Consider the following 21,047-nt stretch of genomic DNA (forward strand, 5'->3'; position numbering starts at 1 on the left):
GGAAAAAAAATATTTTTTTGTGTTTTTTGTAATAAAAAATGAAATACTTCAAATACATAAACTGGCATTTAAAGGGTTAAAATCCTGAAAATGATTGAATGTTTGGTAGTTTTGATTAGGTTAGAAGTTGTTTAAGTGATTTATGAAAAAAAAGCAGAAAAAAATATTGATATATGATGATTTAATAACAGTTTTTGTGTGCGTGGACATTTTTGCCTCGAAGGTGTCGAGAGTAAGTTTTTTTAAGGAGGGCATGAGGGTTAAATATAGGATCTGAATATTTCTTCCGCCACTGTTTATTTCACAGTTTTGATCTCAACTTCCTTCATGCCCTTGAAGCGTGCAGTACTGCAATTCAACACTTTGACCGGTAGATGGCAGTGATGACGCGTCTTTAAAGAAACTAAACTATATGTTTAAAAAAAAAGAAAAAAGAAAAAAGGTGAAGAAAAAGAAAAGGAAGGAAGCTAGCACTTTGGCTAGCAGCTATGGCTAGCAGCCTAGCAGCAGCAGCAGCAGCAGCAGCAGCAATGACCGGGCGTGAACTTAGCCTGTAGTTGCCTCACAACTTTACTGAGAGTAGAAAACTAAACTCAGGCGGCTGCAGCTTCCCTTCAGTCAGGGGAAATAAGGAAGTGAACAGCTGACTGAATTCCAGTTGTTTCTTCGCCGGTAAGTCCTGTTGTTTTCAACACTATGCCAAAGAATTTCTAATAAGGGACAATGCTTTACGGCGTAGCTTTGAGTCCTGTGATAGCGAAAAGTTGGATTTTTGCTGTTGTGTCGGTGGAAGTGGATAAATGCAGGCGCGTTTTTAAACGTGTATGTAACAGGAGTGCTGTGTATTGGGCAGGTCGACGCATTCAATTATATTATATTTTGTTTCGGTTTATTCCTCCAAAAGGAGTCGTGTTTTACTACAACTACATGTTGTGGTTTGAGACAGGCTGTTGGACACCTGTAATGTGTGGTACACATAACGTTAATGTATTAACCACCAAGAGAGAGAGAGCAGGGAATATATCATCAGTTTGATTAAAGACCTAACTATCAAACTCTGTGTGTGTGTGTGTGTGTGTGTGTGTGTGTGTGTGTGTGTGTGTGTGTGTGTGTGTGTGTGTGTGTGTGTGTGTGTGTGTGTGTGGTTGCTGAGGGTGGCATTATGTGTACTGGGCGGGAACTAACATTATTGTTGGGTCTTATAAACCTTCAGAAAGTAGTGACAAGTGCCCAACATAATACCCCAAATCCCAAGGGTAAAATTGCTTGTTTTGTCCCACCAAAAGTTACATACACTTTGACTAACAAATACAGGTAATCCGGTTACACTTTATAACAACTATCCACTACCTTGTTTTAATGATGGTTATTATAAAGTGCTACCTATAATCTTAACAAGTGAGAAACCTGAACATATACATGTTTGGCATTTTGCCTTTAAAAATAAGTTCTGCAACTTTGTTGATCATTAATTGATTGATGGACTAATCGTTTCTGCTCTAATAGTTTCTATTTGTAAATTAATTCAATTCAAAACACTGTATGACACAGGGGGCAATTAGTGTAAACAAGTAGAGTAGTACAGTATCACAATCAAGGCTGTCCCAAACGATAATTTTTTTTAAACGATTAATCTAGCGATTATTTTTTCGATTAGTCGACTAATCTAACGATTAATTTTTCAATTAGCGATTATTTTCCCATTGCTCAATTATTAATTATTATTATTATTAATTAATTATTAACAATTTACACAAAACAAATTTCAATAAGGTTCAAATTAGGGCTGGGCAATATATAGATATTATATCTATCGTAATATGAGACTAGATATCGTCTTAGATTTTGGATATCGTGATATGACATAAGTGTTGTCTTTTCCTGGTTTTAAAGGCTGCGTTACAGTAAAGTGATGTACTTTTCTGAACTTACCAGACTTTTCTAGCTGTTCTATTATTTGCCTTTTCCCCACTTAGACATTATGTCCACATTACTGATGATTATTTATCTAAAATCTAAGTGTGAAGATATTTTGTTAAAGGAACACGCCGACTTATTGGGAATTTAGCTTATTCACTGTAACCCCCAGAGTTAGACAAGTCAATACATACCCTTCTCATCTCCGTGCGTGCTGTAAAACTGTCTGACGGCCCTGGCGGCAGCAGCCCATCACAGAAAATGCAGGGGAATGGTTCCAGTAATCCTACTGCTCCGAAATGTGACAAAAGTGACAAAATAACTCCAACATGTTCCTATTTACATGTTGTGATTTGTAGAGTCACAGCGTGTACAAAAAACAATTTAACATGAGACATAGCCGTCTTCTAAAATCACAACATGTAAATAGGAACATGTTGGCGTTATTTTGTCACTTATTCGGAGCAGTAGGATGTTATGTGCTGGCCTGATGCCGCTGGAGCCGTCAGACAGCGTTACAGCACGCACGGAGATGAGAAGGATATGTATCGACTTGTCTAACTCTGGGGGTTACGGTGAATAAGCTAAATTCCCAATAAGTCGGGGTGTTCCTTTTTAAAGCACCAATTGTCAACCCTAGAATATCGCCGCAATATCAATATTGAGGTATTTGGTCAAGAATATCGTGATTAGGGTTGGGCTTCGTTTGGATATTAACGATTCTAATTCCAATTCCGATTCTTCCTTTCGATTCCGGTTCTTATCGATTTTCAATTCCGATTCTTTGAGGGGTGGAGTTGAAACGGGTCACATGCTTATTTCATAAAAAAGAGGAAAGTTTTATTTTGATTGAAAGGTGGGTTGCAGTTTTATAGGGCTTTTTCCAACGTAAAATAATGCCACACTAGAGCACTGCTTACTGTGCTCCATGGCTGCAACACAACAAGCACCTGGCCGCTACGGAAACCAAAACTTGCGCATGTTAAATTTGGAACCCATGATTCGATTTGCGACCAAATCCTCCAAACGATTCCAATAAACAAACGATTCCGATGGAATCGTAATTTTTGAAACGATTCCGAGTAGGAATCGGTCCTCGATGCCCAACCCTAATCGTGATATCTGATATTCTCCCTATCGCACTGCCCTATTTCAAATCTCTATTTATTAAAATTGTTTAACTCTGCACTGTTCAAGTAAAATAAATGTTTAGTGCAACCTGAAGCCACATGTAGGGTATCAATCCAACCACAAAATAAAGTCACTTTCAGGAGGAATACAAAAATAAAAACTTAAAGTAAATAAACCAAGCAAGTGCAAAAAGAGTAGCCTGTATTTGCTTTTTTTTTTAACAAATAATGAATAAGCTCTTGTTTAACATCCAAGCTCTTTTTCCCTTTAATTTAACTTTAATTGTTTGTATCTAAAGGCTGGTTAAGCACTGTAGGGAGGAGAAGTTGACAGTTTTTTTGTCTCGTTCCATATGCGTTAGAATGTCAGATGTATTTCCACTCACATCACACATGTGATGTCACACAGTCCTCGTCTTATCCACCACTCTCTCGCCTGTAGCCTACTACTGGAACTGACCTGCAGACCGAAGTTTTCGAGGCGGGGACGGCATGAGACGAGAGGACATGACACGGGAGGCCCCAGACTGCAGCCATACAGTCTCCTTAGTTTTCCCAAAACTTGCGATCTTAAAGAGGGTCGCAACCACTCGCCATACTCTACCTTTCGTGCTGCTATCTCTGACTCACTCACTGGACCGTCGACCTGACAAAAAACTGCATGTAGGCGGAGGAGCTCGGCTTTTATAACTAACCAGAGATGATCTAGCAAAAGGCACAGTTCCTCCTGATGTGAGACAAGATAAGAAAGACTATAGTAATAATATTTATTTTTTCATATATTTTAAGACTCAAAACTCAAAACATTGAGACAGTTTGAGAAGACTTTTGCAAGACGGTAGAAAAAAATGTAATGCATGCAACCTCAACAAGGACACCATTAAACGTGGCAGAACAATGTATGGAAGCAATGGAAGAAACCATGAAAAAATGGTCTCTGGTTAATATTAGTGTTGTTGGGTCGATTTCCAGCATAACCTGTCTGGTTTAATTGTATGCATACCTTAGACTGTATATGCAAACCTGTTGAACTGCCATTTGTCACTTGACGCCTTCTGGCAAAGTAAAAAGTAGCCTACATTAGCAGCCTGGCCCCACGACATCACAGCACTAAATCCAACGTGTTTTGCAAGCAGTGCTGGGCATATGGTTGGGCAGTAGTGTTAGCTGCGTTAACTAGTTTAACTACTTCTCAATAGTGGTAAAATTCGGTACACCAGTCCGGTCCGGTGTTTGGCTTAACATCAAACCATTTTGAAAATGTTTACTCCAGCCCAAGCCTAACTCACTTTGGACAAAAGCAACTGCCAAATGAATGTAATGTTATATGATCAGTGCATACAAACTCTTAAGGTCCTGCTGTTTTTTCGGTGATATTGTTTACTGCAATGATCTTTACTTTTCTTCTAACCTCTCATTCATAAATTGTATGTATCATGTAATGATGTTAAAACTATAAAGTTTGTTCCATAGTTTAGTATGAAGCCCATCTGCTTTATATGTGTTCATATTCCAATCTATCTTGTTTATCATCTGTTTTGTTGCTGCTGCTGCATCTTTAAATGATCTGCTGCTGCAGAAGCTCATATTCTCCGAAGGGACCCATTACAATTTAATTTATTGTAACGCTGAAAGCTCTATACCTGGCAAAAGTTATTCATCAGTAGCTTAGAAACGGGAGAATAAAGTCATCTTTCCACGTTCCATAAATCATCTTGCAAACCCTACAGAGGACTCATCTCAGACAGTGAGAAATGTTTGCGTTGATGAGTTTGAAATAATGGGCCTGTTTTGCAGGGCCCGCTGTATACCGGTAAGCTTATTATGGCCTCTGTTTTCAGTAACGACGGCAGTTTGTATTCGCAAACGAAGCTAATTTCTCGAGTGCCTGGTGCATAATGAATTTACAAGCTTGTAGAAGCATCTGTAACTGCTGTTCCTCTGGTTGTTTCACCTAATAACATCACCAGCATGTTTTCTGACCCTGGGGGTGATAGTGTTTCAGGGCTGATGTAAGCGTCCAGCCTCGATAACTTTGTACACTTGAGCAGTGAGTTGAATTTTATTGAATATAATAATTAACAGTTTTGTTAATGATTAAGTCTTGAACTCTCTTCAGATAACAAGCTGTTCACTTGATCAGCATCGTACTGACCCTGATAGAAAAGTAGTGTTACTGGGCTAAGCAAAATACTTCACCTCTCACAATAAATGTCCCAATCACAAACGCATCCTTTTTCTTACCTAGAAGTGATCTACAGTTATTAGATCAATCCACAAAATATGAGCCCGTAATTAACAGGCAAACTGTTTCCATTTGCACGGTGTGTCGTAAATCGTGATGTTCCTCATTTGCCATCTTATCAGAGAAGTGATAGCGAATTGGAGCTAATGACCATCTCCTCCCTCACCGGTAATAAACATGTCACAGCCTCCCTGTGGCAGACAGTCTCGAAGGTTAAAAGCCTTTTATTGGAGCCGTGTTGTTTATCTCCAGCCCTGCAGTGATGACTGAGGTGACTCATGCGTGGACGAGGGCCTGCAGCTGACCGCTGGGGACATTTCTAATCAGCCTCCTAATTTATTCGTGGGTGATACAGGATTTTCTTTTTTTCTTCAGGGGAACAATTTAACTGGCAGAGGGGACACATTGTCATATGATGTTTTTGTCTGGTTGCTCTGTCTACCTCCTTTTTGTATTCCTTTTCCGTTTTGTTCTAGTAAAAGGAACTACAACATTGCAGCTCTGTTATGATGAAAGTAGAAAGAATTGTTTGAAATTCTTTGAATACAACACCCGTGTGTCATAACTGATAACAAAGCAATAGTTTTAGGGTGACCTTTATGTTTTTCTAGGATATATTTTTCTAAATGCATTTGTGTTTAATGTTGTTTAAAGCAGGACTATGTGACTTTTGCTAAAAACTTTTGCGACCACTTTTACCGCAAGTCATAGTTAGACATCATGGTAAATGCTCAAACACAGAATATGTAGAACAAGTAGAAAAAGAGTCATAAAGTCAGCAAACTATCTCAGTAATGTCAGTTTTACTACCAACATGTAGGCCTATCTAAAGTTTGCTTAGCTACCTAAAGCAACTACTAGCCAAGGCTGTAGCAAGTTCTCTGTGTATTGATTTGAGAAACATTTTATTGATTATGAATTCAACATTTTAAATGTGTTATTTGCATCTTCAAGAGTTGCATAGTCTCATTTAAAGAGACACTTCAGCGATTTAGTAATAGGACTTCCATAAAGTTGAGCGACTTGTAAGAGACAGAGTTTGATAAATGGTCAAAAGTGAAGAAAAACCCTGAATTAACACATTTAAACTCTATCTTACCCTGATGTTATGAGAGTTATTTTCAGACTTATTCTACGTAATATACTTATACTCCTCATAATAAGCAAACTGAGCTTCATGTGGAATATCAGTGGAGACCCCATTTAAACGAGCAGCTGTACAATAACTTTGCCTAAATAAAGAGTACCACTTGTTTTCAAACAGCTATTAGAACCCGTTGGAAGCATAACTTCATTGTTTTCCAAAGACGACAATGGATGTTGACCACAAAATATGTGAATGCACAGGTTGATAACTTTGTATGTTCAGTTTTTTATTTATTTAAAAAAATTTTAAAGATTTTTTTTTTTGGGGCATTTTAGGCCAGGACAGATGAAGACATGAAAGGGGAATGACATGCAGCAAAGGGCCGCAGGTCGGCATCGAACCCTTGGCCGCTGTGTCGAGGAGTAAACCTCTATATATGTGCGCCTCTACCAACTGAGCTAACCCGTGTTCAGTATTATTTTGTCAGAGATTTGTTGTATCTTCTTGATTTGAACAATGGTAGCAAGCAGTGGCAAGACTTGTATACACACCATAGGATACCTCCAAGATGCAAATCAGGCGTAAGAGGAATTGATTTTCTGTGGAAATGTTGCTTCAGAGCACGGTGTACCTGGAGAAGAATTATAATAGCATGCAAAGTGGAACCATCAGTGGTGTTGAGTCATGTGTGAGTGAGGTTTTTTTTTTTTCACCCCTTACAGGCAATCATAACACCAGCTGAGCTCATTGCTAAAAGTTTAATCACTGAAGTCTCTTGGTTTAATCTCTGGTTGGAATTTTGTATGATTTGATACATCCTTTGTTTGCATGTATGTGTTTCTAACCATCATGCAGAATTTCTTTTATGGTGTGCGATGTTGGCTTATCTTTGCCAGTCGAGTAAAGGACATGTCCTTGGCCTAGTAATGGCAGAATAAACTCAAGCTGAGTGGTGCCTACTCACAGCATTTATATTTATTTACGAGTTTGTCTGTCAGTGTTCTTCGACCCCCGGGCAAGCAAGAAGGGCTTCCACTTTGTTTAGTGTGGCCTGTCATCGCCTCAGACGTTAGTAATGATGAGTTATCTTTGGGTAGCGTAGCTGGCCCATGGCACCCAACACCCGTGCCTTTGCTCCACCCTTCAGCTCCTGTATCACCCCCCCTGCAGAAGAGGACACTGTTATTTCTGGGTACCAAGGTTAGGCTGGGTCACGTGGTGTGAGATTTAGTGATATGATGGTATGTCCTGGCAAAACATTTCAGGACACATGTCTTCTCTTTAGCAGCCAAAACAGTTCATCAATGCCAGTGACCAAATCTCCACTGTATGTGAGTGGAAGTGACTTTAAATAAGTTCTTGCAGTCATTCAAAGACCGCGTGGAGCGCACAGTCGGCTTGTGGGCCGTCATGGAGAGGGGATATGTTCCATCCATCTGTTTCAGGAGGCTTTTCCCCTCTAGTCAGCTGTTTGTTGTGGGTGTTGGGGTCAGGGTGGTGGTGTTTGAATTTGAAGGGGGGGGGGTGTTAGACTATACTGATGAGAGACATGAACAGGGTTTGGCTGCGTCTACTGTTTGTGTACATACTACGGTGGCAAGTTTCTTCTTCTAGCTTGGCTACAATTACCACCTCACTCTTGGGCTTGGGCTCAATTGTGAGGCAATGACATAACAGCTTTGTTTCTTTATTGAGTTGTATGAGATCAGATAACGAATAAGCAGTAACTGCACACAACACCAATTAAATGGAAGCAAGAGGGTTGCAAATGTTTGAAATTTGTCAGCTTTTACCGATTTGATTTTTAGCAATAGATGATTAGAATTATCCTAATTTATCTATCAACTTATTGTAACTTATTTATATACTTACTGTAAAGATATGCAATATGAAACCGAAATTGCGACACTCAGATCCACGAACTTGTGTCACAGAGTGAGAAGGCAGAATCGCGACACAACCTTCCCAACTCCCAGAGGTAACTCCCGACTGAAGCCTTGCAGCGCCGGAAGAGAGAGGCAGACAGACAGGGGTGTGCTAGCTGGCTAAATTACCATTAGATTAGTAGTTTATCTATACAGTTAACGTTACTGATGAATTTGTGGGTTAGCCCAGAGTTGTTAACTGCGGTCAAAACAATCACACTAAAAATAATGTTAGCGTGTTGAACAATGTTGCAATTTTATGTTTCCCAACACAGTGTTTCCTCTAGGATTTTTTTTTAGCAGTGGGGGCAGATCTGTCGGACCCCCGTCAGGAAATGTTTTACGTATTAAACAGAACTGACACTTCGCTGTAACACAAACAAATATATTTATTCACCTCTATTCACACACAATGAGGCATATTTTCATTTCGTTTTGATTGAACTGTATTTTTGAGGAACTGTAGGTCTACAAAATGAATTTTACAAGAAATTCTTCATAGGGAAACCAAAACCCAAAGTAGGCTATAGTATGAAACCATTCATAATGAAACTAATTGCATATTTGCCTCAGTGGCAAAGTTGGCAGCCTTGCAGTGTGCATTTGATTTTTCTTGGCTTTTGGAAAAAAAACTCCAAAGCTGGGTTACACTAGAACGGCCAGGACGGTCATTTTGAACCGTTTAGAAATTTATATGTGTAATAACTTTGCTAAATAAAAAAATACAATCCTGCTGGTACCTGACTTTTCCTAAAAGAGTCTGTATTTTCATTTTTATATACTGTACATTACACAAAAGGCAAAGAAAATCCAATCACTTTGACCTATTTTGGCCATACTGTCATATTGACCGCTCGGATTTTCGCAGTTTTGTTTTTAATCTTTTGCGTGGTTGAAGATGCATCTTGGTTGTTTAGTAATAATCATAGTCTCTATCAGAGAAACGTAACTAGCGGTCTCGAGTAACAAGTGTGGGCAATGCATCACCGATGGGCCGAAGGCAAAGCCAGAGTCGGTAACGTAGGCTACAGCATGGATGGACTCGGTTCTGAATCAGAAGAAAAGCACCGGGCGATCGCTCTGTGAAAGGCGCAGTACACGTAGACGGTAGCTGTCTACGTGTTCATATAACTTTATACATGCTACAACTGGCTGGAATCATTGCACACATCCTCTCCAAGGAGTGTACCAGCTGTAAAATGTCCCGGAGGAAGTTCATGCAGCAACTGGCAGAGGAGCTGAGAGCGGAGTTTATGGAGGAAAAAAAGGGCAGCGGCGCCCGGTCCGAGCTGCGCTGCGCACCACAGCAGACACCAAATCGGAGGCAGTGCCTGCCAGGTTAGGTTAGGATATAAATGTTCAAATAACATACTTTTAATTGTTATTTGGCTGTGAATTATGTTGAATGAATTTCCCCCAATATGTTTCATGAATGTATGAAATAATCATGGTTTAGCCTACTATGCCATGATATGATATCAAGAATCAACAGCCACGTGCAATTTAGCTAGCTAGCAGGTGAAGGTGAAACTAAAAATGTGCAAGAACTATAGAATAATACAGGCTTAAATGAACTGACAATATAAGTTATATGACTTACAGTTGTCAAGAATGCACACATGCCATCTCAACCGGTCCTCCGGACAGCCCGTCTCTTTTTTCTTTCTCCCTTTTCTCCGAGTGGCACGAGTGCCCACTCGCGTTGTGAAGCGCGTGTCTGCGCTATTCTCCGTCGACGTGCTCTTTACAATCACTGCTGATAGACTGCTTTTTGTATATATATTTCTGATACCGTGGCGGGAGAAATCTAACCGTGGCGGACCGCCACTTGCCAATCAACATAGAGGAAACACTGCAACAAGAATTAGCTAACGTTATAGACCAAGCCAAAGCCCGTCTACAGAAAGCCGTTCCACTCCCTATTTAGCCCCATTGTACTGAATTTGGTTGCAGTTCCACCAGAGTTCCACTGGGGGCGATCGCAGGCGAGTGCAAAAACGAATGGGACTCTATGGAGCTAGACGGTTAAATTTGTCTCTTTCGCCTGATTGTCGTTGACAAACCTCAGATTTGATTGTAGTTTTTGCAAGTTCAACATGGATTATAGGTCGAAAGTTGAATGAACGAGTACTTATGTCCTTTCAATTTCTTACAGGTTGAGTTGTTGTTGCCCATAACACGCTAGCATTCTGCTAATGAATGCTGATTGGTCAGTGAAGGACTGATTACGACCAGAGATCCCGCTTGATGGCATCCGAAGCGGAACCAGAATGTCAGAGTGAAAAGAAACATTATTTTAGGGTACAAAAGAATCTTTGGTGTTGGATCGATCGATATTGAAATCAATCAATATCAATAAATAAGGTCTATGTTGTATTACTGTGTTGCAAAGTGGCATGTAATCAATGACAAAATGAAGCCATGTGCCCCCGCCCCCATATTTGTGTCTGTCTAATGCAGCCCAATTCAACAGCACCAAAATAACCATAAAGTTGAATCAACACCTCTCTAGAACAAAAACAGAACATTTTAACCTTCATGAGGGATTTATTGCAGGACAGTTGACTGCATTAGTTTTAGCTTGATGCACCTAATAAACTGACAATTGAGTGTAGTTAAGGTTCTTTTTCCATTTTGAAACTGAATTTTCTGATATGCCAATTCTAGCTTTTACAATACACAAAACAGGCTGAAACTAGTTTGTGACTATCATCACAGTAAAGACAATGACAACAAAGAGCAGCTATTTTTGTTTCACTTCCAAGAATTTCTCAACAAGTTGGAATTTGAAACCAGGTGCAGAAACAACTTCAGTGTTGCATCAGTTCGTTGTGAAGCCGTCTGATGATGAACAAGCACCATCAAGCAAACTAACCCAGACAATCTAAGATTTTTTACAAGCATCCAGATTAATATATTCTAATAATACATTTAAATATAAGTACTGCACAGGAGACTTTTAATAACATTTTAATAAAATACCATTAAAAATGCTGTTTCCACACTTTACTGCACCATTTTACATTGACTGGCCATTATGCCATTCTAACCTTTGGTGCCTTTTGTATCCATACAAATGCATTTTCCATCAAAAGCGTGAAAGAGACGATTTAAAAGAACATTTTAGCAATGTGATCACAAAGCAGGAAAGGTTACAGGATGGTTTTTGTGACTTTAAGGCCTCAGGGTTGAATCCTTGTACTATTTGGGAGTGAGCAGCTCTTGATTTGATTTTGACATGTTTAAGCAATAACTGTGGTATGTTGTGATTATATCGCAGCTATGGGGCGTTGTTTGGCCCAGCGCGAAGATTGGACAACAGGAAACGCATTAAAATTAAATTGTAACTCTAGTTTAACAGTTGTGATAAACGACATCAGGACTGGGTCCATCTAGGATGTGTCATAAGTGCCTCTGTCTGAAAAATGAAATGTAAACCAGAGAATTGTGATCCACCCATAGACTGTAAAAAGGATCCACCTCCTACATACATACATACATACATACATACATACATACATACATACATACATACATTCATTAAGTGTGTAAGAGATGAGTGATATTGAGCTGAAAGTGAAGTGTGGGTCATCTCACCTAGAGGAGCTGTGAGCCAGACTAAAAGAACTAAATTAAAGCTTTGGCCTAAACTGCTGTGAAGGAAATAGAGCCTACGTACAGACTTCTACAGATTAATAATTGCCCTTAAATTTAAGAGCTTTTCCAGAAGGTCTCTTAAGTTAATTAAGAGTAGATTCTATGACTGTAGTACAGAGAGAGTTGATCAAAAACCTTCTGACACTGAGTGAGTGTACAATAAACGCTAAAATAATTATTGTATAGCTGAAATGGAAAACATTGATTTGATGTTGCAACACGTTTTTTGCAATTATCAGAGGCGCAAATGATGAAAACAAATCTGACATTGATATGAATGATCTTTATCTGTTTTTCTGATTGTTCTGTATCAGCAGCAGAAGTTATTTCCTGCTCCACTTTTCTTTTTGTTTCCATTTCAGCCAATTTTCTATTATTTAACCTCTATTTATACATTATAAATATATTAAATGCTTAAAGCTTTAATGTGTAACTTTTTTTATATTAATACACGTCTGCTACATTCAAGCCATTGCCAAATGAGTTGCTACAAAGCTAATTAAGACTATTGTTGTTGCTCACTCTTAACTCCTCCGTTGGCTCTTTGGTGTAACCCGGAGAAGTTTGACAAAAAAGGGTCCCTAAATTTCACGTTATAAATATCTTGTGGTGAGGACTTTCCACCTTGCTGTGTTTTGTGTTAAACTATTGATGCAAATACCTAGCATGTCTGTAAACACCCTTTCACGATGGATTAATAATTGTGTACACACTTCCATCATCCATACATATTTCAATATTCAACATACCAGAAATTCTCTCTAGCCAAATCTTGATTCATAGCTTAAGTATGCTAACCTTTGTCTTGAGAGATGCAATAACCCAGTTTCCTCAGAAATCATAAAGTTTTTCTTCTATTGTGTTACAGCTGATGTTACAGCCCTGACTTTTATTTCACAAATGGATGATGTAGCAATACTGCAACAACCAGGACTGTGGTTATTTAGATGCAGAATGTTTAAGTTAGCTTGCACATCTGTAACTGGTGTGTGTCTCTGCAACTGCCAAATGGTGCTTAACTTGTCAAGTTTTACTCTTTTTTTGTTAACAGTTTTCACCTACGTATAAGAATAGTTTGAACCGGTTGCTTAACCAGTTTCACCTTCTTTTTATTCATAGGGCAAGCAAAATGGTGCACCGATGTTGACCCTGGAGTTTCCTGTGTGAAGAACTGGGTCATGTTATCTCTCAGAGCCAGACCTCCTCTGTCCTGACACAAGGAGTTTTGCAACCAGGATCTTGACTTTCTACCTCAACATACGTGGAGTCCATTCCCTGTGTTCTACCTCTTAGGACATCCACGGCTCTTTTTCTACCTCAACAAATACTGTCCGCACACAGAAGCACGTAGCTGTTATCAGCCAGCTCAGAAACACCAACATACCCTTCACTCTATCACCAGGCTCTCAGGCGCCAGTCATCTAGCGACGTCGTAACAAAGTACACTGGGATTCTTCCTGCTTGGCTGTCATAATCGCTATCTAGGGAGGAGCCACGCGAAGCAGCCATGTTTCACAGGGGATTGTGATGTCCGAGACCTGCGACAGACCAGGAGCAGGACCGGGACTAGGGGAAGGACAGGGGCGGGGTGACATAAATGTTCCTAGGTTTGTGGTTGGCTGTGGGGATGACGAGCAGGACATGGGCCAAATGGAGGCAGGCATGAGGAATGAGATGTATCGAGAAGAGGAAATGGAGGGCGACGAAGATGAGTCGGTAAGTCAGAGGTGTAAAGACTTTAAAATACTTTTTAAATCAAAGTAAAATTATTACTATTTTTGTTTATTTAAAAGTTTTTATTAAGCAGTGTAAATTATAAAATATCACAAAATGATTAGCACTTATAAATTAGAGTCCATGCATTGTATTAATAATGAATGACTTAATAATGTAACTGTAAATTTACAATAGAAAAAGATGATTTCATTGTGGAACAGGAAGCTAAACCTTTGGTCATTTTTTGGGCAGAAGGGTATTAATAGGACTGGAAATTTTAAAGAGGATAGTTTTATTTGGAGTGGAAAAAGAAATGGAGATGGAAATATACAATGGCTGGCGTGAGAACAATGCAGTAGATAAACAGCGTTAAGGCATCTGGACTGTTGTTTAGTCCTGTATCTTAAAAAGACTTTATGGTAGTGCTGTGTTAACTGCTCGCTTACTTGCTATGCTTTCCTCTCTTTGTCTCAGTGTATGTCTCTGTTGTACTAGCTGATGGTCTTATCTAGAGTTACACTGAGTGAACAGATAGCAGGTAACAGGTAGTTCATACTTTAGTCACCTCAACCACTGTGGCACAACAGCAAAGACTTTTCCTACTTCATGTAAGAATCAGTGTACACAAAAACAATTTAGTGTAATGCTATCTCAAGATTCAAATACATTTTCCATGCATGGGAAGTGTCAGCATGCTGATGAACCGATAACTTTCTCCTGTTTGTGGTAAGTAATGGTGACATTTTCAGGTTTCAGTCAATGAATCGATGATTTCATAATGATAAAGACACAGCTGTCATCATTGTCATATATTGACGGACAGCAAACCTTACTATGATAGAATAAAAATCTGTAGCAACACCAGTGGCCTGTGAGGCTGTATAGCTCACAACACACCAAAAACAAAATTGATGTTGACGTGAATGTAAAATGGACAAATGTCCCCTACCACTACCACTAGTATGGCACGTCACCCTTGAAAAGAGATTATTAATCTCAATGGGTTTCTCCTGGTTAAATAAAGGTTATAATAAAAAATAATCTATATCTTTTGAGAATCATCATTGTAAGTACCAACATTTGTGTAGCAAATAAATGGACTGGGAAAGGCTATGCTGTTAGTTAAATCAAAAGGAGTTTCCTCTGTGCACTTCCTATTTTAGGACATCTCCGACTCAGCTTGGTAGGCTCAGCTCTACATCGTTTGACTCAACTTTATTAGTCCAAGCTGTACTTAGCATTCTGCTCAAAGTGCATCTTATTCTGCTGTTAGCATTGTAATGTACTTTGTATATTAGCTTAAATTAAGATACCTACAGTTAGCACGTTACCAACCATTTGATTGTAAACCAAGCTTTCAGGAAGAGTGCGGGTTTATGCCATGTTTGTAGTTTTTAGCCTTAGGATCTAGGGGTGTAAAACTCTAAAGAGAATTTTTCTGTCTATCACACTACTCAAGTATCGCTCTTTAACATCTCACAATATGACCATAAGTTCCGATATGCTTTTAAAGAGCCAGGATATGCCGTCCTGCTGTCTTTACATTCCCCTATACATACTGCATTGGCATGTTTTTGTCAGTCATCAATACCTGTCTACCTGTCTCACTTGTCATCCTTCCCTTCTCTGCCCTGGTCTCCCCTGTCGTCTCCACCAGCCACCAGAGCGGCAGATTGTGGTCGGCATATGCGCCATGATGAAGAAGTCCAAATCCAAGCCCATGACTGAGATCCTGGAGCGCCTTTGTAAGTTTGACTACATCTGTATGGTCATCTTTCCAGAGGAGGTGATCCTAGAGGAACCTGTCGAGAAATGGCCCCTCTGCGACTGCCTCATCTCCTTCCACTCCAAAGGTAAAAAAACAAGTTAAAAACATCCTGTTGCATGACAGGGAGGTGGAGGGGAAATGTGACTGTGACTCACTGGCTACACTGGCATAAACTGGTATAACCATAGAAATAAAATGGATATTATGTAATGGGTATAACTAGTTGTTTATTAGGGGTGGGAATCACCAGAGGCCTCACGATACAATATCATCACGATACTTATGTCACGATGCGATATATTATTGCGATTTAAACATATTGCAATATTTTGCGATATATTGCAATTTATTATCTTTTTTTCCAAATTTAAAATTTTCCAAAATTTCAAATGATGTCCCCAAAAGGAAACTTTGTCAACATCTGTTTTAGATAAAAAAGATACATTTCTCTTTTTGTTCATCTCACTTCAAATTTATTGCTGCAAAATGGGATTGCCTAGCAGACAAACTGACCAACACATATATGATAATAGATCCATACTTGGCGTCTGTGTATCGATACAGTATTGCCATGGAAAATATCGCAATACTATGCTGTACCGGTTTTTTTTCCCCCACCCCTATTGTTTACTCAGACGTATATGGAGTAAGCCATGTTTTACCTATCCTCCAAATGAATTATCTTGCTTTTAAGCTGTTTATATGTACCCTTATGTCCTGCAATTGCATCATGTTTTGTCATCACAAAATACCTTGATGTTTTCCACAAGAAGAAAAAAACTATCCATAATCTTTCTTCGGAACTCAACTGAGGTTAAGTAAATTATCTCTAAAACTGGGGAAAGAGATGGCAATAAAGTAACAACGCAGTAATGAATAAGAGATGCTCACTCCTTTTGTTCTTTGACATCAAAGTCTTGTTTTGAAATGATTTTGTTGGTGTTGGCAGTGAGTTAGTAAAATGTTTCCCTGAAACAGTTTAATGGCTGTTCAAGTTAAATAAAAACATTTTCTGTTCTGTGTACAGAAAAAGCATTGCCATATTTTAAAGAGTTTGCCAGGTTTGTGTCAAGCTGTTTGACAGCAACCAGTGCCTGTTTCTGGGAATCTCTCAATGGAGGAAAAAAGCTGCGGGATTGTTAATATCTATTTATGGCTTGTAATTAATTGTATGACCATGTGTGTGGTTTACAAAGGCAGAGCTAGATGAACAAGAAAAATACACCTTCCATGTACAGTATATGATCTTAAATTATACACTTGAATACATGCTACTGAACACTCATTAAGCGTTCAAACATTAGGATCAGTTTGTTTTAATATCTGTGCATGTATTACCAAATATAAATAGCAAAGAATATTTGCTTTCATACTCTATTTAAAGGAACACGCCGACTTATTGGGAATTTATTCATCGTACCCCCAGATAATATAAAAAACTTCTCATTCTCGGTGCTGTAAAAGCTCGATCTGCGGCTCCAGCGGCATCAGCCCATCACAGAACAGGCAGGTGAATGGTTCCAGTAATCCTACTGCTCGAATAAGTGACAAAATAACACCAACATGTTCCTATTTACATGTTGTGATTTGTAGAGTCACTAGGGCGTGTACAAAAACAACGTAACATGACCACAGCCATCTTCTACCGTAGAACAAACCGGGAACTATATTCTCAGGCGGAAGAATATAGTACTTGGCGGAGTGATATGCTCGCAGCAAGCCTGTCTGAGAATACAGTTCCGGTTTGTTTACTGATAGAAGATGGCTGTGTCTCATGTTACGTTGTTTTTTGTACACGCTGTGACTCTACAAATCACAACATGTAAATAGGAACATGTTGGCGTTATTTTGTCACTTTTGTCACAATTCGGAGCAGTAGGCTAGTTGGAACCAGTTACCTGCAGGATCTGTGCTAGGCTAAGCTAATGCTGGAGCCGTCAGACAGCCTTACAGCACGCACGGAGATGAGAAGGGTATGTATCGACTTGTCTAACTCTGGGGATTACGGTGAATAAGCAAAATTCACAATAAGTCGGCGTGTTCCTTCAAGTATTATATTTCCCCTTTGACACTGAACTGTCTCACAGTGTGTATTTGAGTCTTAAGTCTTGAGCTTATCACATGAGACAATTTTTCCATTCTATTTTTAAAAGAATGAGATTTTTGGATTGTTGCTCAGAGACCATGGGAACATAGTATGAGTCCTGTGTTGTTGTTATTATTGGAAAGTAGAAACCCTAATATTTCCCCAAAATGTTTCCTGGAGACATGTCTGTCCTGCTCACATGCAGAGCAATATGGTGAACAGTGACCTTGAGAATTGTGTGTTTTTAGCCATTTGTGACTTATAATATGTGTCACTTCCTCTACCAGTAATTGGCTACCCCACACGTAGTAGTAGTAGTAGTAGTAGTAGTAGTAGTAGTAGTAGTAGTGGTAATGACCCAAGACCTGTTCCTTTTAATCTTCTGTTGAAGTTTCTTGATTTAAAAATGAGAAAACTCTCATGCAGTGTGTGATAGTTTTCTCATTTTGATTCAAATGTTGCTTTCCTCTGTCACATATTTAGGTGTGCAGAGACTTTTTCAATCTGTTGAAGTTTCTATAGATGTAAAAGTTTTTTTAAAGAGCTACACTAACATCTTATGAAAATAACTCATTAAGACCCATTACAAGTTTGAAATGCAACAGACTTAAGATAAGTTTAGAATCCATCAGATGGGTGGATCAATACATGATCCCATATACAGTACGAAGGGAAAGCAAGCAGCTCTATGTGCAGCTCAAAAGACCAACAGGCACCATCCCAACTCAACCTTCTCATGACTTCATACATAAACCATCAATACAATAGTTTTGACCACTTTTAATATGCTAAACTGAATAAAGGCTCATTCACTATTGTGTCAACAGAGAATAGCAAAACAGAAATGTACTGTATGGAAATCATTTTTACTTCTACTACTCCTTTTTACGTTGTTTGTAAATGCTGGTTGAGCTAGGATTGATGTTGTGTGATATTTTCTTTTTTAGGTTTCCCTTTGGACAAAGCTGTGGAGTATGCCAAGCTCAGGAATCCACTGCTCATCAATGACCTCAACATGCAGTATTTCATACAGGACAGGTACAGTTTGAGCAGACACACACACACAGGGCTGAGGGGTATCAAAAAAAGTTTTTACGGGCTAATTTCAAAATAATGGTCTCTAATAAGCTAGTGGCTGCACATACCATTAGTATAACAAGGGTAAAAAACTAGACAAAGTCATCGTTAGGCTTCTTTTTGGAATTAAAATAGCTCCACATCATCACATACCCTTCACCATACCTAAAGATTGGCATGGTTTTATTTCAGTTAGCCTAGCTGGTTTGATTTGCATTGAGAGACGATTTTATGGAAAGTACCCCATGCCAATATCTAGGTATGGTAAAGGGTATGTGATGTTGTGGGGTTATTTTAATTCCAAAGGCCATGGGAACTTTATCAGGATGCATAGTATCCTGGATCCATGAAATAACTGGCCTTTTAAAAATTAAAATCTGCCTTCCTCTATGGGAATTTAACATAGCCGTGTGTATACTTATGTCCCCTGTATTTTAAGGAAGAACATTTATTTATTTACGATACATTATTCATTCACAAAGAAAACTGGTGTCCTTAAAGGTTGGATTTTTCCTTATTGTTTTAATTAAGGCATTAAGATCAATTTCCAAAAGATGATTTTTTATTTTTATTCCTCTTTTTATTCAACTTTAGCATGGGTTCATAAACTTATGAGCACCACTGTAACTGTGAGATTTGTATTGTAGAAAGTAAAACAATGACTAGTGCTACCGCTCTGCGCTCTCGGACACATGATGCTTGCCTTTGTATCAGTCCCTTGAGTTTGTCATCTAAGAAGTTACTTTGAAACTCAGTGATTTATTGAAGTATATTCTCTGATCAACATCGACACATAAAGCAATGTACCTGCATCAGTATAGGTTTTTCACCACCTTATGTACCTTTTTGAATTTCACTGTTTTACCAACAAGAGTTTGCATGCCAGCTGAACAAGCTCATTCTAAGTAACACACACACACACACACACACACACACACACACACACACACACACACACACACACACACACACACATCAAATCCATATACATAGACTCACTTTGATTGTTCTTTTTGGAGGTAATTTATAATCTTATTTGATTCCCTGTCAGGAGGGAAGTGTACCGGATCTTACAGGAAGAAGGCATTGACCTGCCTCGTTATGCTGTGTTAAACCGAGACCCCGACAATCCTGAGGGTGAGTAAGAGTTCTTATTTTGTGTTAAATAAGTTTGTATGTATAAACCTCTGATTCATGGTAACCCACTAAAATGAAGCCATCAATTCCAGGAAAGATGTATTGGATAATACTGTACATCTGTGATAAATGGCAGCATACAGGGCATCAGTAACTTCAGAAAAGTTACATTTTGTTCTAGTTAAAAGAATTTAAAACAAAAGTCTTACCCTGTGCAGAGTGTAACCTGGTGGAAGCGGAGGACCATGTTGAGGTAAACGGGGAGGTGTTCCCTAAACCCTTCGTGGAGAAACCTGTGTGTGCCGAGGACCACAATGTGTACATCTATTACCCAACGTCTGCTGGAGGGGGCAGCCAGAGACTCTTCAGAAAGGTAGCTTTCACCTAATAGACGCAGAAAAATCCATGACGTAGATTTGGTTCCAAATGCCCTTTGAATTCCCCTTCTTTGTCTTTCTCTCTCCCTTCCGTGCTGTAGATAGGGAGTCGTAGCAGTGTGTACTCCCCAGAAAGCAGCGTACGAAAGACTGGATCCTACATCTACGAGGAGTTCATGCCCACAGATGGTACTGATGTCAAGGTACTGTGCATGTTCAATCAGCCATTGATGGAGGTGTTTAATTGCTTGAATTGATTAATGCATCAGTGACTCTGTGTGTGTGTGTGTGTGTGTGTGTGTGTGTGTGTGTGTGTGTGTGTGTGTGTGTGTGTGTGTGTGTGTGTGTGTGTGCGTGTGCGGTGTTTCCAGGTTTACACAGTGGGTCCAGACTACGCCCACGCGGAGGCCCGGAAATCTCCTGCACTGGACGGAAAGGTAGAGAGGGACAGTGAGGGGAAGGAGATCCGCTACCCCGTCATGCTGACCGCCATGGAGAAACTGGTGGCCCGCAAGGTCTGCCTGGCCTTTAAGGTAAACTTTAGTCATCATGTAGAGGATGTAGTGCTGCGTAGTGTGCAGGAAAACATTGAAGAGGTTTGAAACCTGCATTTATTTTTTGAAAACTGCATAATGTATGGGCCTAGGGTCCTTTCATTGTCCTTTTGTTATTGCTGCCCAAACTGTTAGTGGTCAGAAACTCTACCTCTCTTTATGTTGAGTAATCTATTTATAGCTAAGACAAACACTGCACCAATGAGACCGTAATACCTTGAGCTGTCAGCTCATGAAACACATTTTAGAGCAGGGAGAGCATTATCTTTCAATCAATTACTGTAATTACCTATTTAATTGTTTTACTTACAAACTAAATGGAATATTTCCTTACACAAATGTACTTTGTGAACAGGGGCTGCCAGAAGCAT

The 21,047-nt window shown here is 39.3% G+C and overlaps 1 protein-coding gene across 15 annotated transcripts in view; it reads left to right on the top strand.

Moving 5' to 3' along the window:
* The first annotated feature begins 487 nt into the window (after positions 1–487).
* ppip5k1b (diphosphoinositol pentakisphosphate kinase 1b) overlaps positions 488–21,047 on the top strand; it is a 59,065-nt gene continuing 38,505 nt past the window's right edge. For 13 of the 15 annotated variants that reach the window (XM_039809191.1, XM_039809199.1, XM_039809200.1 and 10 more), the window contains exons 1-8: positions 488–672; positions 13,081–13,677; positions 15,335–15,530; positions 18,479–18,569; positions 19,660–19,745; positions 19,964–20,118; positions 20,224–20,325; positions 20,494–20,655. In XM_039809191.1, the coding sequence (XP_039665125.1) occupies positions 13,489–13,677; positions 15,335–15,530; positions 18,479–18,569; positions 19,660–19,745; positions 19,964–20,118; positions 20,224–20,325; positions 20,494–20,655 (981 nt within the window). In that variant the 5' untranslated portion in view covers positions 488–672; positions 13,081–13,488. The remainder of the gene's footprint in view (positions 673–13,080; positions 13,678–15,334; positions 15,531–18,478; positions 18,570–19,659; positions 19,746–19,963; positions 20,119–20,223; positions 20,326–20,493; positions 20,656–21,047) is intronic. The other 2 variants (XM_039809201.1, XM_039809204.1) reach the window with 1 other exon arrangement.

This window comes from Perca fluviatilis, chromosome 8 (assembly GCF_010015445.1).
Source record: "Perca fluviatilis chromosome 8, GENO_Pfluv_1.0, whole genome shotgun sequence".
In the NCBI taxonomy this organism is placed as follows: domain Eukaryota; kingdom Metazoa; phylum Chordata; class Actinopteri; order Perciformes; family Percidae; genus Perca; species Perca fluviatilis.